Source organism: Ranitomeya variabilis, chromosome 6, assembly GCF_051348905.1.
Source record: "Ranitomeya variabilis isolate aRanVar5 chromosome 6, aRanVar5.hap1, whole genome shotgun sequence".
Lineage (NCBI taxonomy): Eukaryota > Metazoa > Chordata > Amphibia > Anura > Dendrobatidae > Ranitomeya > Ranitomeya variabilis.
This window is the reverse complement of record NC_135237.1, coordinates 231539620-231561053: the sequence shown is the minus strand read 5'-3', so window position 1 is coordinate 231561053 and position 21434 is coordinate 231539620. Positions and strand designations below refer to the sequence as shown.

General features: G+C 47.3%; 1 protein-coding gene across 7 annotated transcripts in view; it reads right to left on the bottom strand.

The window, feature by feature from the left end:
- ERP44 (endoplasmic reticulum protein 44) overlaps nt 1–21434 on the bottom strand; it is a 367040-nt gene that overhangs the window by 38753 nt on the left and 306853 nt on the right. For all 7 annotated transcript variants that reach the window (XM_077269495.1, XM_077269490.1, XM_077269493.1 and 4 more), the window contains one exon: nt 9527–9668. In XM_077269495.1, coding sequence (XP_077125610.1) covers nt 9527–9668 — 142 coding nt within the window. The remainder of the gene's footprint in view (nt 1–9526; nt 9669–21434) is intronic.

Sequence of the window (21434 nt, the reverse complement as noted above, 5' to 3'; positions counted from 1 at the left end):
AACAAAATTAATAAAGGGGATGGGAGAACTACAATACCCAGATAGATTAGCGAAATTAGGATTATTTAGTCTAGAAAAAAGACGACTGAGGGGCGATCTAATAACCATGTATAAGTATATAAGGGGACAATACAAATATCTCGCTGAGGATCTGTTTATACCAAGGAAGGTGACGGGCACAAGGGGGCATTCTTTGCGTCTGGAGGAGAGAAGGTTTTTCCACCAAAATAGAAGAGGATTCTTTACTGTTAGGGCAGTGAGAATCTGGAATTGCTTGCCTGAGGAGGTGGTGTTGGCGAACTCAGTTGAGGGGTTCAAGAGAGGCCTGGATGTCTTCCTGGAGCAGAACAATATTGTATCATACAATTATTAGGTTCTGTAGAAGGACGTAGATCTGGGGATTTATTATGATGGAATATAGGCTGAACTGGATGGACAAATGTCTTTTTTCAGCCTTACTAACTATGTAACTATGTAACTATGTAACCTAGTAAGGACATTGCTTCCCTTAATGTTAGATTTGGATCCCTTCTTACTGCCATGACCTTGTGAATTATGCTTAGTTTTTTGTCCTGTGGCAGGAAACACAGTTGAGCTTTGGAGTCCAGAAGGATGCCGAGGAAAGTGACGAGTTGAGGGTCTTAGATTTGACTTCTTTAAATTGAACAACCAACCAAGGCCCTGCAGGGATGATATTATACAGTTTAGACGGGCTCTACATTGGATGACTGATTTTCCCATTATCAGGAAATCGTCTGTTACAGAAACCCCCAGCACCAAGAATATGTTATGCAGTATATGTATGTATGTATGTATATGTATGTATAATAGGTTCCATGTGAAATGCATCAGTCCACAGGCTGCGCCTCTGGACAAGATATTCTCCTTCTGACCTCCCCCACCTTTGTAATTCCCACAGTAAATATCGGCAGGCTCCGGCCACCTGCGGCTATTGTAATGCATGTCTGGCCTGCTGTTTTTCTATTGGCCTGCCCTGTGTATCTGTGTTATATATGCTGTGTGCTGTGAATAAAGTGTAGTTAGACTGGAAATATGTGGAGTAGCAGTCAGCTTTTATATGCTCATGTAATCAAGGAATTCCAGCCAGCGTCTTTCATTCAGACTCCAGCGAAAGCAAAAGGGGACCTCCTGAAACACGGCGTGGTACTGAAAGAGGTACCCCAGTTTGGTAGACCCCGTTACACTGGTGGCAGACAGCGGGATGTGATACCCCTTCTACAGGAGGAAAGGAATGAATGGAAGACAACTACCAGGAGTTAAAGAGGACTACATTAAAAGATCTGGTGGAAGCCAGAGGGTTAATCGCTAGCAACAAAACAAAAGCGGATTTGATAGCAGCCATTATGGAACACGACAGTGCAGCGCCCCCCAATGTGAACGTGGAGGAGACTGAATTCCAGAGGGAGGTAAAGAACAGACTGGCGTTCTATGGCCCAAACCCTGCAGTAGAGATCATACGAGAGGTGATGGCTGATGTCCGTACTGATCTGAAGGAAGAGATGGCCGAGCGGACCAGGATAGAGCTAACCAAGATGGAGATGGAAGAGCGGACCAAAGTGGAGCTGGCCAAGATGGAGATGGCAGAGCGGAGAGAGGAGAGTCAGCGAGCAAGGGGAGCTCTGGCCTCCGCCCAGGTACCTTCAACAGTAAGCCGCAAAAAAGATCCAGTATAATGCCTTCTGACAGTTGGGGGAGGCAGAGGAAGACATTGATGGCTTTCTGCAGGACTTTGAGCGGCAGTGTGCCCTTCATCAAGTGAAGCCGGAGGAACGGGTTCAGATTCTGGCCAGCAAGCTGACCGGCCGGGCAGCGGACGCCTATCGCACAGTACCTGATGAGGACTGTATGGACTATGAGCGGATCAAAGAAGTGATCTTGGCCCGGTATGCGCTGACACCAGAGGCATACCGCCAAAAGTTCCGCGGACTTATAAAACGAGTAACCGATACCCACACTGAATGGGCTGGTAAATTACGGCGGTCACAGCTACAGTGGGTACAAGGGAGCCAAGAAACCACTAAGGAGGAAGTCCTCCAGCTCTTCTTGTTAGAACGATTCTTTAATGGACTAATCCCCGAGACACGGGAATTGGCTTCGGGAAAGGCGGCCAATGACTCTTGAGGAAGCCGCTCATCTGGCCGATGAACATCATGACGCCAGGAGGCCTCAGTTGTCCGGATCAAAGATCGTCACTAAGGGTCCGCCCATGGACCTGGAGGGCCCCAAACCACCGAAGATTGTAGGGGGACCAGCTAGAAACCCGGCCTACCACAGTTCCCCTGGGGCGCGATGCCACACCTGTCATCAGCTGGGCCACCTGCATAGACAATGTCCCAACCGGACTCAGCATACCCAGTGGCCAAAGGCGGGAACAGCTACCTTCAGCCGGGCCGCTGTACACTGCTACCAAGGTGAAGCTCACCCGGCATTGGGGGCTACAACTAACCAAGGGGTGGAAGAGATGGAGGAAGTGCTGCATGAAGTAGACCCCGTGCAGGCAGCCCGGGCAGATAATCGACAACAGCATCGACAGGTCATGTGGGTTAATGGGAAACGCATGCAGGGACTAAGATTCCGGAGCAACTTTGACCCTTGTGAAGCCTCATCTCGTCCGGGACCAAGAGAAGACGGACCGGACAGTGGCAGTCCATGTGGCAGGGGGAGCCATACATCGACTGCCCACTGCCAAGATTCACCTGAACTGGGGAGTTGGGGATGGCCTTGTTGAGGTCGGCTTGATGGAGGATTTGCCTGCAGACGTTTTGCTGGGAAATGACTTGTGGCCCATGTTGTCTGCCTTCTCGGTTGCCCCTCTGGCTGAGACATATCCTGTGACCACCCGGAGACAAGCTCGAGATGCGGAGGCGGAATCACACTCAGAGGAGGCCCAGGTAAGACATCCCAGCCCTCCACGTATTCCCATAGCCAGACACATTTCTTGGGCCACCCCAGCTGAATTTAAGAGGGAGTTACTTGAGGATCCTTCATTAGTGGGATATCGTGGGAAGGCACAGGAGGGGAGAGGGGTACTGGAAGGGGAACAGTTTGAATGGAAGCAGGGACTCCTCTACCGGATCACAGAGCAGCACCACACAGGGACGAGCCCCACTATAAAACGACAGCTGGTAGTTCCCAAGAAGTACAGGCAGGAGTTACTGCGAATCTCTCATGACATACCCTTGGCCGGGCACTTCGGCATCAGTCACACCAGGCATACCTTTTCCCTGACGGACTGGGTTTTGCTAACGGCCCTATCAGATCGACCACTACTCGGCTAAATGGTTCCTAAACAATGGGGAGGGGGCATAATTTGGCCTTGCATCGATCTCCCCTCTTGCCAATGCGCTGGCAACTGTCACAGGTCTGGCAGTATTGACGAACATCGTAGGTTACCCCCGGCCAAAAGAAGTTTTGTGTCAGACGATGTCGCCGATTGTGACGACCCCAGGGTTATCCGCATGTTCCACGTGAATATGCTGAAGCCCTACCGGGAGCGCCCTGAAGAGGTAGTGGCCATCTGTGCACCTGAAGCAGAGGATTTAGCCGGACTTCCTTTGCCTGATGTTTTAGGGGAAAGGACTCAGTCTAAAACATGGGACCAGGTACACTTGGGTGAAGACCTAGGCCACCAGGAGAGACAGCAGACGGAGGCGTTGTTGAGGCAGCGACAGAGGATGTTTTCGGGGAAACTCGGGTACACTCACCTGGCACAACACAAGGTTGAGACCCAGGATCAGAACCCCCTGCGACAACCCCCCTTCCACGTCCCTGAGTCTGTACAAGAAGGGATGCGACAAGAGATACAAGAGATGTTGCGTTTAGGGGTCATTGAAGAGTCAGATAGTCCCTGGGCGTCCCCCGTAGTGTTAGTGCCCAAGAAGGATGGGACTACACGGTTTTGTGTAGACTATCGTAAGCTCAATGAGAAAACAGTGATGGATGCGTATCCCATGCCGCGTATGGGTGAGTTGCTAGACCGGCTGGCAGGGGCAAAGTATTTGACCACCATCGATCTATGCAAAGGCTACTGGCAGATTCCCCTTAGTCCTGACGCTATTCCCAAGTCGGCATTTGTCACCTCGTCTGGCTTATTCCAGTTTCGAGTTATGCCATTCGGGATGAAGACTGCCCCGGCGACCTTCCAGAGGCTGGCTGACCGGCTTCAGGATGGTCTCCAGGACTATGCATGTGCCTACCTGGATGACATCGCCATCTACAGCGTGACATGGGAAGAGCATCTAAATCACCTAGAGACAGTTTTAGACAGGATCCACAAGGCCGGAATCACCCTGAATCCAAACAAGTGTCACGTGGGCAAAGCAGAGGTTCAGTATTTAGGACATTGGGTGGGAAGTGGGAAACAGCGACCAGAACCAGCCAATATTGAGGCCATAGCCAAATGGCCCACCCCACGCACTAAAACCCAGGTCATGGCGTTTCTAGGGACAGCGGGGTATTACAGGAAATTCGTTCCTAATTACAGCAGCGCAGCCAAGCCCCTCACTGATCTGACCCATAAGAACCAACCCTGCCAGGTAACCTAGACCCCAGAGTGTGAGGAAGCCTTCCGCCAGCTAAAGAACGCCCTCACCAATACCCCTGTATTGGCCGCACCCGATCCAACTAAACGTTTCCTGGTTCACACAGATGCTTCTATGTTTGGATTGGGGGCAGTACTAAGCCAAGTCGGGCCGGACGGCCAAGAACACCCGGTAGCTAACCTGAGTCGGAAACTACTGCCCCGTGAAGTGAGCTATGCGGCCATCGAGAAGGAGTGCCTGGCAATAGTATGGGCACTCAAAAAGTTACAACCATATTTGTATGGACGACAGTTTTCCCTCCTAACGGACCATAATCCCCTAGTCTGGCTTAATCAGGTCTCCGGAGACAACGCCAGATTACTGCGGTGGAGTTTAGCCCTACAACCTCTGGACTTCACCATCCACTACAGACCCGGCAAACAAAACGGTAACGCCGATGGACTAAGTCGACAAACGGAACTTGTACCAACCCCATAAACTTCGGTCATCCCCAAACCGATCCGTTAAGGATCAGACTGTGTATGCCGATCGCGTCGCTAAAAAGGGGAGCCGTGTTACAGAAACCCCCAGCACCAAGAATATGTTATGCAGTATATGTATGTATGTATATGTATGTATAATAGGTTCCATGTGAAATGCATCAGTCCACAGGCTGCCCCTCTGGACAAGATATTCTCCTTCTGACCTCCCCCACCTTTGTAATTCCCACAGTAAATATCGGCAGGCTCCGGCCACCTGCGGCTATTGTAATGTATGTCTGGCCTGCTGTTTTTCTATTGGCCTGCCCTGTGTATCTGTGTTATATATGCTGTGTGCTGTGAATAAAGTGTAGTTAGACTGGAAATACGTGGAGTAGCAGTCAGCTTTTATATGCTCTCATGTAATCAAGGAATTCCAGTCAGCGTCTTTCATTCAGACTCCAGCGAAAGCAAAAGGGGACCTCCTGAAACACGGCGTGGTACTGAAAGAGGTACCCCAGTTTGGTAGACCCCGTTACATCGTCCAAGTAGGGTATGACCAGGGTATGCCGTTCTCTGAGATGGGCAATTACCTCTGCAATTACTTTAGTAAATACCCTTGGTGCCATAGACAGCCCAATCGGCATCGCCGTAAACTGAAAATGTCTGACCTGATCGTTTAGCCGAACCGCCAGTCTGAGGTATTGATGGTGATCCTTGTAAATAGGCAGATGGCAGTAAGGATCTTTTAGATCCAGCACTGTCATGTAACACCTGGGAAATAGAAGTTTAGTTGCAGATCTAATGGATTCCATTTTAAAGGTATGATATTGTAGAAATTTATTCAATTTCCGCAAGTTTATGATGGTTCTAAAGGAACCATTAGGCTTGGAAATTATAAAAAAAGGGAGAATAAAACCCCCTTCCCCTCTTGATCTTAAGGGACTTCTACAATAACTTCTTTTTCCCTCAACTGCCGAATCTCTATTTTTAGGGCCTGCTCCTGATCTGGAGAATTTAAAGTTGTTAATACAAAAAAAATTCGGAGGCACACTCCGAAATTCCAATTTTAGCTTGGACGCAATTATCCTCAAGATCCAAGTATTGGCCGATATCTTGGCCCATTGGTCAAAAAAATTATTCAATCTGCCCCACACTGGGAGGACCGTCTTATCGATAGTTGTGTCTATGTCTTGACATTGATGCGCCACTGAAGTAAGCACCTTTCTTCTTTGGCTCTGCCGGTTCCCAATCCCGGTCTGAATAAGTCTCCTAGAAAGGCATCCGTTTCCTGAAGGCGTTTCTAAAAGTAGGATTAAATAATTTAGGAAATCCTTTCTTTCTATCTTCTGCCTTTGAAAGGATATCGTCCAGCACGGGGCCAAATAAGTACTCACCCCTGCATGGAATTGCACATAGCTTACCTCTAGCTTGAGCATCTCCCTTCCAGCTTTTAAGCCAGAGTGCACATTAAACAGCGTTTGAGAGACCCGCAGATCTGGCTGCCAGTTTTAAAGAGTCTACTGACGCGTCCACCAGATATGCCACTCCTTCACGGATTTGAGAGAGAGTCAAGTAACTTGTTTCTAGGAAACTTGGCCTTTAGCTGCTCTCCCAGCTGACCCACCCAAACCATAACAGATCTGGCAGTGCAGGTGCCAGCAATTGCCGGTTTAAAGGCTCCGGCCGACGACTCCTAAACCTTCTTTAAGAACATATCTGTCATCCTGTCGGATGGATCTTTAAGAAGGCCTACATCCTCCAGCGGTAGAGTGGCTGATTTTGATGTGGAAGCAACAGCTGCATCCACCTTAGGGATCTTTACCCACTCAGCTAGCACCTCGTCATCAAAAGGGCATCTCCTTTTTGCAGATGATGGCAGGAAACCCTTATCCTGTTTGTCCCATTCACGTTTAACAAGATCTTTAACTGTATCATTAACCTGAAATGACTTGCGATTCTTCTGACACAGACCCGATTTGGGTTCTTTATTATCTGCAATCCCCATGGTGGTGCGTAGTGCTTTAACTAACATGTCCATATTTTCTACAGGGAAACATGGTCTACCTTCCTCGTCCGAGGAAGATAGCGATGAGGAGTCTGAACATTCATCCCGCTGTTCTCCTATAGATGGGCTGGATTCTGAACTTAACCCCATACTAGCTTTTCCACGCCGTCTGCTTTTAAGGGAACTCTTAATCTCTTCCCTGATAACAGCTCTTAAATCAGATGTACGGAGGGGAGCCTCTTCTTCTAGGGTCTGGCATACACAAGCCCGACAAAGCTTTTTTATATAGCTGTCCAGCAAAAGTGCTGTGCATAAAGCACACTACTTGTGTTTAGTTTTAGCTGTTTTTTAACCTAAAACAAAGCACAAAAAATGGGGAAATTAAGCTACTAGGTGCACATCAAACACTCACCACAGAAAGCCGTTTAGTGGAGTACAGTTTCCGGAGGAGATTCGCTGCATGACATTGGGGAACTTGAGTGTTGCCTCCCCCGTACCAATCTGCTGCCGCTTCTAGAGCGGCTGCTACCGCTTGCTTTTCCTGTGCTGCTCAGGCACTTCCGACACATGTAGGTGCTCTGTATCCCCCACAGAGGACATCTTGCTGCACGCTTTCCACAGCGCTGGCACCATCCTAAGAAGGCTAGGCCATGCCTCCTCCCCCGTAAGTATATGGATCAGCTTCCGGGTCACGGGTGCTTTGCCTTCCACGCCGCTACTTCTGGATGAACGCAAGGATCCACCTGCGCTGCGCCCGCGCGACCCAGGGCGGCCTTCCACGGACCCTGGGATCGCGACATCCATGGCTTTAGCTGAGGAGGGGTCAGCATGCAGAGCACCCCCGACGCTGCTTCCAGCACCCCAGACTCTGCCATTCCCTCAGACACAGCGCAGAGGCTGTTGGATCTGGGTAAGTACTACTTGTCAGTTCCCATCTAGGACAGGAACCCAAAACTGAGGAGGCGAGGGGGACCGCCCCTTTTTAACCTGTAGGTTCCTGTCCTGATGGTGGGCGGATCCTCTCTCTCGTAGGGTGCTGTTGTCTAGAAAAAGATGACTGAGGGGCGATCTAATAACCAAGTATAAGTATATAAGGGGACAATAGAAATATCTCTCCGAGGATGTTTCTGCCAAGGAAGGTGACAGTCACAAGGGGGCATTCTCTGCTTCTGGAGGAAAGAAGGTTTTTACACCAACATAGAAGAGTATTCTTTACTGTTAAGGCAGTGAGAATCTGTAATTCCTTGCCTGAGGGGGTTCAAGAGAGGTCTGGATGTCTTCCTGGATCGTAACAAAATTGTATCTTACAGTTATTAGGTTCTTTAGATCTTGGGATTTATTCTGACGGAAAATAGGCTTAACTGGATGGACAAATGTCTTTTTTCGGCCTTGCTAGCTATGTTACTATGTTACCATCCATCATTGTATGAGCCAAAGAGGACTTCATGGGAGACGACCAAGGAGAATACCATTGTTGAAATAAAATCATAAAAAAGGCAGACTGGAATTTGCCAAACTACATGTTGGCAAGTCACAAAGCTTCTGGGAGAATGTCCTATGAACAGATGAGACAAAAATGGAACTTTTTGGCAAGGCACATCAGCTCTATGTTCACAGACGGAAAAATGAAGCATATCAAGAAAAGAACACTGTCCCTACTGTGAAACATGGATCAGGCTCTGCCATGTTCTGGGTCTGCTTTGCTGCATCTAGCACAGGGTGTCTAGAATCTGTGCAGGGTACAATGAAATCTCAAGACTATCAAGGGATTCTAGAGAGAAATGTGCTGCCCCCAGTGTGAGAAAGCTTGGTCTAAATTGCAAGTCATAGGTCTTGCAACAGGATAATGACCCAAAACACATGGCTAAAAACAACCAAGAACGGCTAAGAGGAAAACACTGGACTATTCTGAAGTGGCCTTCCATGAGCCCTGACCTAAACGTTATTGAGCATCTTTGGAAAGAGCTGAAACATGTCGTCTGGAAAAGGTAACCTTCAAAACAAGAGACAACTGGAGCAGTTTGCTCGAGGAGTGAGCCAAAATACCTGTCGAGAGGTGCAGAAGTTTCATTGACAGTTACAGGAATCAATTGATTGCAGCGATTACCTCAGAAAATTGTGCAACAAAATATTAAGTTAAGGGTACCATCAATTCTGTCCAGGCCAATTTCATGTTTTTTTTTTTTGTTTTTTTTTTTAAATTCTGTGCAAATATGGTTGAAAAGCAATGTCTGACTTTCATTTGTTCATTTTCATAGATTTTTTCCTTTATTACTACTTTTGTCAGATTCAAGTTATTTCTGCGACCATTGTGGGTTTTACTGTCTTTAAACGAGGGGTACCAACAATTTTGATCACATGTGTATGAATTTACTGAAGCAACAATATTAAATGGCTGTAGAAGTATACATTTGTTTATCAAGTAATGCCTGAACTTGAACATAAACATAGGGCGAACATATATTGTTGATAAAAAAATTTGTATGAAAGATACTTACGATAAATCCTTAAAATCTGAAAACACATACATGTGCCTAAAACTATCAATTGCTATTACTGGGCAATCTGCAGGAGTTTTCTGAATGTGCAAAAGAGGATGTCTAAACTTATCACAGTCTGCATGAAGAAAGTTTAACGATCCTGGAAAAAAGGAGAAAGTTGTAAGCCTTTAAAATAAATAAAAAAAAAAAAAAAAAAAAAATTGTGTAGTAAAACGTGTGTTTATTTTTCATTTCATCTTGAAAAGTTCAACTATACATTTGAGTGCAAGAACAAAAAAAGCAAATATACCGTATTTTTCACTTTGTAAAACGCACTTCCCCCCCCCCAAACTTGGGGGGAAAATAGGGGTGCGTCTTAGAAAGCGAACATGCCTTACTGAGATCGTGGGTGCAGGCCGCAGGCTGGGATGAGGGGGTGTCCGGGTGTCTCCAGGTGCCCGGCGGCTGCTGGCTTGTGCTGCGGGGGGCCTCCGATGCCCAGCGGTGCTGCCGACATTTTGCGGCAGGCCAGAGCCCCGGCACTTCCACGGTTCCATGTGCTGTGATCTCCGGTAATATGGCCGCCACCAGGGGCGACGTATGCGCAGATGGTGATCTCGGGATCAAGATCTCGAGAGATGAGATTTCAGCGCATGGACACCCACGCAGCACTGCTGGGCACCGGAAGCCCCCCTCAGCACAGGCCAGCAACCTCCGGGCACCCATAGACACCCCTGCAGCAGCACCCCACACTCCTGCAGTAGCAGCATGCCGCACATCAGAACATCCCCTCATCCCAGCCTGCGGCATCACCCCACTCATGCCTCCTCCAGCAGCGACCCTGCATCCTGCTTCACCACAGCCACCATCCCCGGTAAGTAATAAGGTGCAAGGATTATAAGAAGCGCCACCATTTTATTAAAAAATATTTTTTTCTAATTTTTCTTCTCAAAATTTGGGGTGCGTCTTATAATCCGAAAAATGTTTTGAAACTTGCACAAATTTTGGTTTTCACATAGACTGCTGCTTTAGTTTATACAGTGGCAATCACATGAAATGCAAAATATTGCAAAATCTTCCAAGAGGCATAACTTTATTTTTCAGTCCACATGGCTGCATGAGGGCTTGCGTTTTTGTAGAACGAGTTGTACTTTGAAAAAAATCATTTTTTATCATGGGATGCACTGGAAAGCGAGAAAACATTTTGAGAGCGATGAAATTGCAAATAAAAGCGTATTTCCACATTTTTTTTTATTTACTATATGGTAAAACTGATCTGGCAATATGACACTACAGGTCTGTACGAGTACCCAGATACCAAACATGTATTATTTTTTTTTAACTTAAATTGTGAAAAAAAAATCCAGAAATTTGTAAGAAAAAAAAAAATAGCCATTTTCTGTGACCTGTAATGTTTTCATCTTTCGGAACATGGGGCTTATTTTTTTACACAGCAGATGTTACATAACAGATGTTTTTACAGATCCAATTTTGGGGTAGATGCGATGTTTTGATCACTTCTTGTTGCATTTTATTGCAATGTTGTGGTGGTCAAAAAAAGTACTGTATTTTTCAGACTATAAGACACACCTAGATTTTAGAGGTGGAAAATAGGGAAAAAAATATTTGAAGCAAACAAATGTGGTAAAATATTTAATAACATTAATAACATACTATCATATGTGGTGTTATTACATATAATAGTATGTCATTATGTTGGAAGCTACAGGTAGAAGATAGTGCTGTGGGACCAGTGTGGTGTCTGTAAAGTACTATATGAAGACGCTGGAGGGTGAGTATAAGAATGGGGGCACAGGGCTTATATTTAAAGCACCACTTTAGAAATGAAAAATAACACTGAAGTGCAGCTTTAAGATCCCATGGGAGAACTATAACTCCCAGCATGTCCTGCAGATCCTATTGCATGCTGGGAGTTATAGTTCACCACAGGAGTGGCAGAGTGCTTTTTATGTGTTGTAAAGACTAACCCTTTAATTAATTCTTAGTTGTTCAGGCTGTGCAGGTCCCGCAGCCAGCCAGCCACCTTATGGAGAGGTAAAGATCTGGAGCTTCCCATGATCGCACAGAGCCGTCCCTCTTGCTGCCTCTCCACAGGTCACAAGAGGAAGCTTGCAGATTGTAGTGTGGTGTCTGAAGGACCTGTGATGACATCAGGGAGGGAGGGCTCTGTGCCGTCATGTGATGCTCCAGCCCGCCCTCTTCATGACCTCACACAGGTCCTATTCTGAAGCACTCAGCATCCAGCACAGCTCAGGCCGGAGCTGTGCTGTCAGGTATGCGGCGATCTCTCCTTTGGCATCCTGCTCCTGCCCCTTCCTCCACCAGACACACTGGTGGCAGGAGGCAGGAAAATGTCCCCCCTGCAGGAATCTGGTGCTGGGGAACTTATGTAGGTCCGCTGTTTAAGGCTACTTTCACACTAGCGTCGTTTGGCCTCCGTCGCAATGCGTCATTTTGGAGAAAAAACGCATCCTGCAAAAGTGCTTGCAGGATGCGTTTTTTCTCCATTGACTTGCATTAGCGATGCATTGCGACGGATTGCCACACGTCGCATCCGTCGTGCGACGGATGCGTCGTGTTTTGGCGGACCGTCGGCACAAAAAAAGCTACATGTAACGTTTTTTGTGTGACGTGTCCGCCATTTCCGACTGCGCATGCGCGGCCGAAACTCCGCCCCCTCCTCCCCGGACCTTACAATGGGGCAGCGGATGCGTTGAAAAACTGCATCCGCTGCCCCTGTTGTGCGGCGCTTTCAACGCTAGTGTCGTTGCCGTGCAGTGCACGACGCTAGTGTGAAAGTAGCCTAGTGAATATTCATTTGCTGCTCCCCAATCATTGCTCGGCACTGACAGGTGGGCGGGGAAGTGGAAGCGGCTAATGAATATTCCTTAACTTTAAGCATCGGGACCACGTGGTTTCCCCAGTGCCAGATTCCTGCAGCAAGGACATTTTCCTGCCTCCTGCGAGTGGGATCTCAGTGCGATCCCACTCCGTCGCTGCCTCTTCCCCACATGTTACATCCGTACCATAGGACGCAGCCCACACTTTCCTCCCAAATTTGGAGGAAAAAAAAGTGAGTCTTATGGTCCGAAAAATACGATAATTCTGGCAGTTTTTTTTCTCTGTACGCGGTTTATTATTTGGATTTCACAAGAGGATCAGGACACGCACGTGGGTCTTCACCAGACCCCAGCTGACATGGAAACCATGAGCGGAGCTCCACTCCATCCATGGTTGTTTATGGATTCAATCAGACATCATGTGCTGGGAAAAATGCTGCCTCTGTATGCGAGCCCGCACCAAACCCAGGGAAATTACTTGATGTACAAGCAAGTCAAATGTCGTTAAAGGGTTTTGGGTCAAAATCTGCCTTCATCTACTAAAGGGAATCCATCAGCAGGTTTCTGCTATGTAATCTGACAGCTGCATAAAGTAAGGACAGAGAACGTGATTCCAGCAATGTATTACTTTGTTTACTAGATACAACAGTTATGATAGAATCAAGGTTTTCTCTATTGCAGATTTAGTAGAGTGTTGAACCTTGTGTAACCTCCCCCAAAATATCACAGATCAGCAGCTTTCTGTGTGCATTATATAGTGAGAGAAAGCTGCTAAACAGTCTTGGGGTGGGATTGATCATGTGCTGATAAAACACAGATTGTATTAAAACAAAACAGCCTGATTCCAGTGAGGCTCACTTACTGGGTTCTCTAACCCTATTTCATGGTGCTCCCAGAATACATAGCAAAAACCTGCTGACCAATTCCTTTTAACCATGGCTGCCTCCAAGCAAATGTGTAAACATAATTGCTTTGCATCAAAAGTGGCTTTACAGGCAATAACAATTGATCTTTGTAAAATAGTTCCTAAATCAAGCATTGATTCATCAAGCATTGATCAAACCATTTAGAACTTCAAATTATGTGAAGAAGGTTTCAGGTCACTCATGAGTCCAGCAAGGGCCAGGGCCAAATCCAAAAGAGGATTAAGGAAAGAAATTGGTTCAACACTAGAGATAAGCGAATATCTCAATATTCGGTTTGGGTCACGTTTGCCGAATGAGCACTTATTTGCTGATTAATTTGGCTAATATTCGGCAAACGTTACCGAACACCATTATAGTCATTGGGAGGCAAAAATAAACGCATGCACAACACCTTAGAACGGCCCCAAATGATGACAAAACACATCAAGTGATTGACAGACACCAGGAAAGTGGCCTCACTTCACCCACATTACAAATTTAAGCATGTAACTTCAGCATTCAGCCAGCATGAGGTATTGGGGTCTGGGGCAGCATTTACAGTTTCCAATGGAGGTCACAGTAAGACGAGGTGGGTGAGGGATCGGTGTAGGGCTCCTTTGCTGGGAGCCCTGACACCACATTCAACAGCTCAACCTGCTTTCATGCTGAGCCAAACTCAGGTGGCACAAATATCAGTTTTGTAGACTACCATAGTTAGCAAAAATGTAAGGATAGTAACACGGGTAGTTGATGAAAGGAAGTGGAGGCCTGACGGGCTCGGAAGCCCACTGCTACAGGCAATATGCATGAAGGAGACGTAACCAGGAGTCTGTACATTTTCCAAAATTATTTACAGATACCACCAAAGTGGCATCAATTTCACCACTGTAGAAATAGGAGAATAGGGACTGACAGATCTTTCACTACACCCAATCCAACAACATAACTGTAGAAGAAATCCGTGCTTATCCGATGGACAAAATACCGTATTTTTCGGCATATAAGACGCACCGGACCATAAGACGCACCCCAAATTTGGGGTGAAAATTGCAGAAAAAAAGATTTTTTATAAGATGGGGGTCCGTCTTATTGTCCGAATTTACAGTATCTTACCTGTGGGCTGGTGGTGGCAGAGCAGGGTCACAGGAGGCATGGTGTCGGCAGAGGTGGGGTGAGGCGGTACGGCGTGCACCTGAGCAGGGTCCCTTCCTGCTTAGGTGGGCGACGCCACGGCCTGGTGTCCATGGGAGGGTGGCAGCAGTGGTTACCGGCAGAGGTGTTGGGATGAGGAGGCACAGTGAGAGGTATGGCGTGAGAGGGGTCCCTTTCCCCGGTGAGGTGATGCAGCAGCCCGGTAATGCAGCAGAGCCGGGTGAATCCTGTTGTTACCGCAGTGGCAGAGGTGTGGAGACGAGGAGGCGCAGTGAGCGGGGTCCCTTTCCCTGGTGAGGTGATGCAGCAGCCCCGGTAATGCAGCAGAGCCGGGTGAATCCTGTTGTTACCGTGGTGGCAGAGGTGTGGAGATGAGGAGGCGCAGTGAGCGGGGTCCCTTTCCCCGGTGAGGTGATGCAGCAGCCCCGGTAATGCAGCAGGGCCGGGTGAATCCTGTTGTTATCGGTGCGCGCGGCCATCTTCCTGAGGCCGCCCGTTCGCAGATGCAGCTCTGCTGCCCGGGGCTTCAGGAAAATGGCCGCCGCGATCCCCATCTGCGCACGCGCGGCATCCCGCGGCCATTTTCCTGAAGCCCCGGGCAGCAGAGCTCCATCTGCGAATGCGCGGCCTCAGGAAGATGGCCGCGCGCACCGATAACAACAGGATTCACCCGGCTCTGCTGCATTATCGGGGCTGCTGAATCACCTCACCGGGGAAAGGGACCCCGCTCACTGCGCCTCCTCATCTCCACACCTCTGCCGCCGCACCTCTGCCGCCACGGTCCACGGTAAGCCTGCATTGCGAATATAAGACGCACCCCCCATTTTCCCCCCTTTTTTTGGGGGGAAAAAGTGCGTCTTATATGCCAAACAATACGGTAAGCAATGTATTCAAATTGCACTAACCTAATAGATCTAATGTAATACAGATCTGTTTGAGAATATCAGCTGCTGCAGATCCACGGGTACGTAGGCGGCCGAATCAGATGTGAAGAGGTAGAAGGTTTGTGGACGTAATCCTCGCTGCCGATTAAAATGCAGGACCAAAGATATCCAAATGAAGGAAAGTGGTTTTTCAACGTGTTTCAAAGTTCAAATGACTTCTTCCTCAGGAACACGACCACATGTATACAAGGACAGATAGAAATGGCTATACAAATACAAAAAAAATTCAAATCTGGAACAAAACAAAAAAAATTAAAAAAATTACATGACAGATGTGTCAGGGTACATAGTATTTACATATGGTATAACACATGATCTGTATATAAATTGAGTATAAACAAAATAAAATTCACATTGGTGTTCCCATGATTAGGGAATAATGAAATATGTTGTTTATCTATGTTTTCATAGATAGATTGAAAAAAGAAGAAAAAAAAAAAAAAAAAAAAAAAAAAAGGCTCGGTGGAGAACTCTCACTAAAAGATCAAACAATGACACCCTCAGCCATCAACCCTATGAATGTGCCACAACTCCGGACACAAGACAGAGGAGAAAAAAGGAGAAATACCATTACCACCTTCCGATATTCAGAGTATCAAAATAAATTTTTGAAAATATTAAAAAATCAATGTGATATGTTGGAAGAGAAAAAAGGAGGGAGAAAAATACACAAAATTGTTAATATTTATTTTTTCAATAAACAAATTTTTGAAATGATTAAAATATTTTTTGATACTCTGAATATTGGAAGGCGGTAATTGTATTTCTCCTTTTTCCTCCTCTGTCTTGTGTCTGGAGTTGTGGCACATTCGTAGGGTGATGGCTGAGGGTGTCATCACCTATTGTTTGATCTTTTAGTGCGAGTTCTCGACCTAGCCTTTAGTTTTTTTTTTTCTTCTTTCTTCATAGCTGTGAAACAACATTTTATTATTGCCTAATCATGGGAACACCAATGTGAATTCTATTTATTTTGTTTATACCCAATTTATATATAGATCATGTGTTATACCATATGTAAATACTATGAACCCTGACACCATCTGTCATGTGATTTTTTATTTTTTTCTTTGCGCCAGATTTGAAATTTTTTTTCTATTTGTATAGCAATTTCTACCTGTCCTTGTATACATGTGATTGTGTTCTTGAGGAAAAAGTCACATGAACTTCAAAACGCGTTGAAAAAAACCCCCACTTTCCTTCATTTGGATATCTTTGGTCCTGCATTTTAATCGGCAATGCGGATTACATCCACAAACCTTTTACCTCTTCACACTATACCCAATCCAGCAGATGGACACCCAACCAGGAGTGTTCACGTTTCCAAAAATTATTGGCAGACACCAAAGTGGCATCAATTTCACCACACTAGAAATAGTCAAATAGAGACCAACAGGTCTTTCTCTACATCCAATCCAGCAGATGGACACTGAACTTGGAGTTTTCAAATTTTTAAAAATGAGGGCCTGACACCACCGAAGTGGAATAACTTTCACGAGAATAGAAACAGTATAATTGGTACCGACACATCTTCCACTACAGCTAACACAGAGGATGTAGACCAACCATGACTTTTCACATTACAATAAAATTTGTGTTAACATCAGCAGCAGCCAAAGAAGCGACACTAAAGGTATCAGAGTGCAGTTACATGACATTAATGCATTACACAAAAAATGCAATATCACCTAGTCTGTACAGTCTGCGATTGGGGTGCAAAAATCCTTGGAGATTCATGACTTGTTTTTCTTAATGAAAGTTAGGAGGTCAACACTTTCAAGGGACGGCCCTATGCGCTTATCAGTCAGGACACCACCAGCAGCGCTGAAGACACGTTCTGAGAGAACACTGGCTGCTGAGCACGATAAAACCTCCAAGGCATGTAAGGCGAGCTCAGGCCACTCATCCATTTTGGAAGACCAAAATGTGAAAGGGTACAAACCATCCCTGATGGCATTGATATTGACCGTATATACTCGAGTATAAGCCGAGATTTTCAGCCCAAATTTTTGGGCTGAAAGTGCCCCTCTCGGCTTATACTCGAGTCATGATCGGTGGTGGGGTCGGCGGGTGAGCACTGTCATATACTCACCTAGTCCCGGCGTTCCTGTCGCTCCCCCTGCCTGTCACACTGTCTTCGGTGCCGCAGCCTCTTCCCCTGAGCGGTCACGTGGGACCGCTCATTAGAGAAATGAATAGGCTGCTCCACCCCCCATAGGGGCGGAGCCGCCTATTCATTTCTCTAATCAGCGGTGCCGGTGACCGCTGACAGAGGAAGAGGCTGCGGCACCGAAGAACAGCTGTCCGGGGGAAGGAGCGGGACGCCGGGAGCAGGTAAGTATGTCATATTCACCTGTCCTCGTTCCACACGCCGGGCGTCGCGCCATCTTCCCGGCGTCTCTCCGCTCTGACTGTTTTCAGGCAGAGGGCACGATGACGCATATAGTGTGCGCGCCGCCCTCTGCCTGATCAGTCAGAGCGGAGAGACGCCGGGAAGATGGCGCCGAGGAGCTGCAAGCAAGAGAGGTGAGTATGTGTTTTATTTTTTTTTATTGCAGCAGCAGCAGCTATGGGGCAATAATGGACGGTGCAGAGCACTATATGGCACAGCTATGGGGCAACGGTGCAGAGCACTATATGGCACAGCTATGGGGCAATGGTGCAGAGCATTATATGGCACAGCTATGGGGCAATGGTGCAGAGCACTATATGGCACAGCTATGGGGCAATGGTGCAGAGCACTATATGGCACAGCTATGGGGCAATGGTGCAGAGCACTATAAGGCACAGCTATGGGGCAATGGTGCAGAGCACTATATGGCACAGCTATGGGGGCAATGGTGCAGAGCACTATATGGCACAGCTATGGGGCAAAGGTGCAGAGCATTATATATATGGCACAGCTATGGGGCAACGGTGCAGAGCACTATATGGCACAGCTATGGGGCAACGGTGCAGAGCACTATATGGCACAGCTATGGGGCAACGGTGCAGAGCATTATATATATGGCACAGCTATGGGGCAACGGTGCAGAGCACTATATGGCACAGCTATGGGGCAATGGTGCAGAGCACTATATGGCACAGCTATGGGGCAACGGTGCAGAGCACTATATGGCACAGCTATGGGGCAACGGTGCAGAGCACTATATGGCACAGCTATGGGGCAACGGTGCAGAGCACTATATGGCACAGCTATGGGGCAACGGTGCAGAGCACTATATGGCACAGCTATGGGGCAACGGTGCAGAGCACTATATGGCACAGCTATGGGGCAATGGTGCAGAGCATTATATATATGGCACAGCTATGGGGCAACGGTGCAGAGCATTATATATGTGGCACAGCTATGGGGCAACGGTGCAGAGCATTATATATATGGCACAGCTATGGGGCAACGGTGCAGAGCATTGTATATATGGCACAGCTTTATGTGGAGTATCTATGGGGCAACGGTGCAGAGCATTGTATATATGGCACAGCTTTATGTGGAGCATCTATGGGGCCATAATGAACGGTGCAGAGCATTATATGTGGCACAGCTTTATGTGGAGCATCTATGGGGCCATAATGAACGGTATGGAGTATCTATTTTTAATTTTGAAATTCACCGGTACCTGCTGCATTTTCCACCCTAGGCTTATACTCGAGTCAATAAGTTTTCCCAGTTTTTTGTGGCAAAATTAGGGGGGTCGGCTTATACTCGGGTCGGCTTATACTCGAGTATATACGGTAGTTCTAGATACTCCTGCACCATCCTCTCCATTCATTCACCACGTGTAAGACTTGGACTTTGTTGTGCTGGTGCATGAGTTGATCTAAAAAAAAAAGTGTCAAACAACTGACAGAAATTGCTTCTTCCACTGCTGCTAATGATTGGGCGTTGACAAATTGACAGGCCGGAAGTTGGAAGTCTACAGCTGTGATGCGAACTGTGTGCTTCACTGGTGTCTTAGGGAAAAGCGCTCTTAAGGTTGTATAAAAGCGTGTTTCGATACTTCAGCAAAATGTGGCAAAATTGTGGGTTTTTTTTGTAATTCTTTATTTAAGAGAATTTTTACATACAACACAAAAAAGTTATGGCTCAGCCAATTAATCAACATATGCTTCACAAGCTCGAAAATAACAGATAGAGCAACATTTACATTTCAATGAAATCGTACTGGCAGAGACCATAAAACAGGTAACTCTAAAAGGAATTAAACAATATAAAGAACTAATTTCAGGTAGTATTAACTTAGTGATTGTAGTAACGGCTCCGAAAGAACGTATACAATCCTTCTGGAGACCTAGAAAGATGAGACAATAGAAGTAAGGAGTGCACAAGTTAACCCCTTAACGACCGCCGATACGCCTTTTAACGGCGGCCGCTAAGGGTACTTAAACCACAGCGCCGTTAATTAACGGCGCTGTGGAAAAAGTGAATAGCGCCCCCCAGAGTCGGATTTTCTCTGGGGTCTCGGTTGCCGAGGGTAGCCGAGACCCCAGAGAACATGATTCGGGGGGTTTTTACCGACCCCCGAGTTCCGATCGCCGGTAATTAACCGTTTACCGGCGGTCGCAACAAAAAAAAAAAAAACGCGATTTGCCGTTTAATTTCTCTGTCCTCCGATGTGATCGCACATCGGAGGACAGAGAAATGTGGTCCCCGATGGCCCCCAATAGCCCCCCAATACTTACCTACCTCCCCCGGTGCTCCTCGTGTCTCCCCATGGGCGCCGCCATCTTTTTTCCGGGAAAAAATGGCGGGCGCACGCGCAGTGCGCCCGCCGCCCGGCACCCGGATGTTCTTTGGGGTCTCGGCTGCCGGGGGTAGCCGAGACCCCAAAGAACATGATCGGGGTCGATTTGCACCGACCCCTGCTTTGCGATCGCCGGTAATTAACAGTTTACCGGCGACCGCAAAAAAAAAAAAAAAAAAAAAAAGCGATTAGTTATTTCTCTGTCCTCTGATGTGATCGCACATCAGAGGACAGAGAAATAGGGGGATTCGGGGACCCTATCATACTCACCCGGGGTCCCTGGGTCCTCTTCTGTCTTCTCCTGCCGGCCGGCTTTTTCATCATGGCGGGCGCATGCGCAGTGCGCCCGCCATCTGCTGCCATCTGCCGGCCGGCAGGAGAAGACAAGTTGGGGCTAAAATTAGGGTTAGGGTTAGGGTTAGAGTTAGGGTTAGGGTTAGAGTTAGGGTTAGAGTTAGGGTTAGGGTTAGAGTTAGGGTTAGGGTTGGGGCTAAATTTAGGGTTAGGGCTAGGGTTAGGCTACTTTCACACTAGCGTTTTTTGGCTTCCGTCGCAATGCGTCGTTGGAGAAAAAACGCATCCTGCAAAAGTGCTTGCAGGATGCGTTTTTTCTCCATTGGCTTGCATTAGCGACGCATTGCGACGGATTGCCACATGTCGCATCCGTCGTGCGACGGATGCGTCGTGCTTCGGCGGACCGTCAACACAAAAAAAACTACATGTAACTTTTTTGTGCAACGTGTCCCACATATTTCAGTGCCACGTGCCACGTATTTAAGTGACACGTGCCACGTATCAAAGTGCCACGTGCCACATATTTCAGTGCCACGTATCAAAGTGCCACGTGCCACGTATCAAAGTGCCACGTGCCACGTATCAAAGTGCCACGTGCCACGTATCAAAGTGCCACGTATCAAAGTGCCACGTGCCACGTATCAAAGTGCCACGTGCCACATCTTTCAGTGCCACGTGCCACGTATTTAAGAGACACGTGCCACGTATCAAAGTGCCACGTGCCACATATTTCAGTGCCACGTATCAAAGTGCCACGTGCCACGTATCAAAGTGCCACGTGCCACGTATCAAAGTGCCACGTGCCACGTATCAAAGTGCCACGTGCCACGTATCAAAGTGCCACGTGCCACGTATCAAAGTGCCACGTGCCACGTATCAAAGTGCCACGTGCCACGTATCAAAGTGCCACGTGCCACATATTTCAGTGCCACGTGCCACGTATCAAAGTGCCACGTGCCACGTATCAAAGTGCCACGTGCCACATCTTTCAGTGCCACGTGCCACGTATTTAAGAGACACGTGCCACGTAT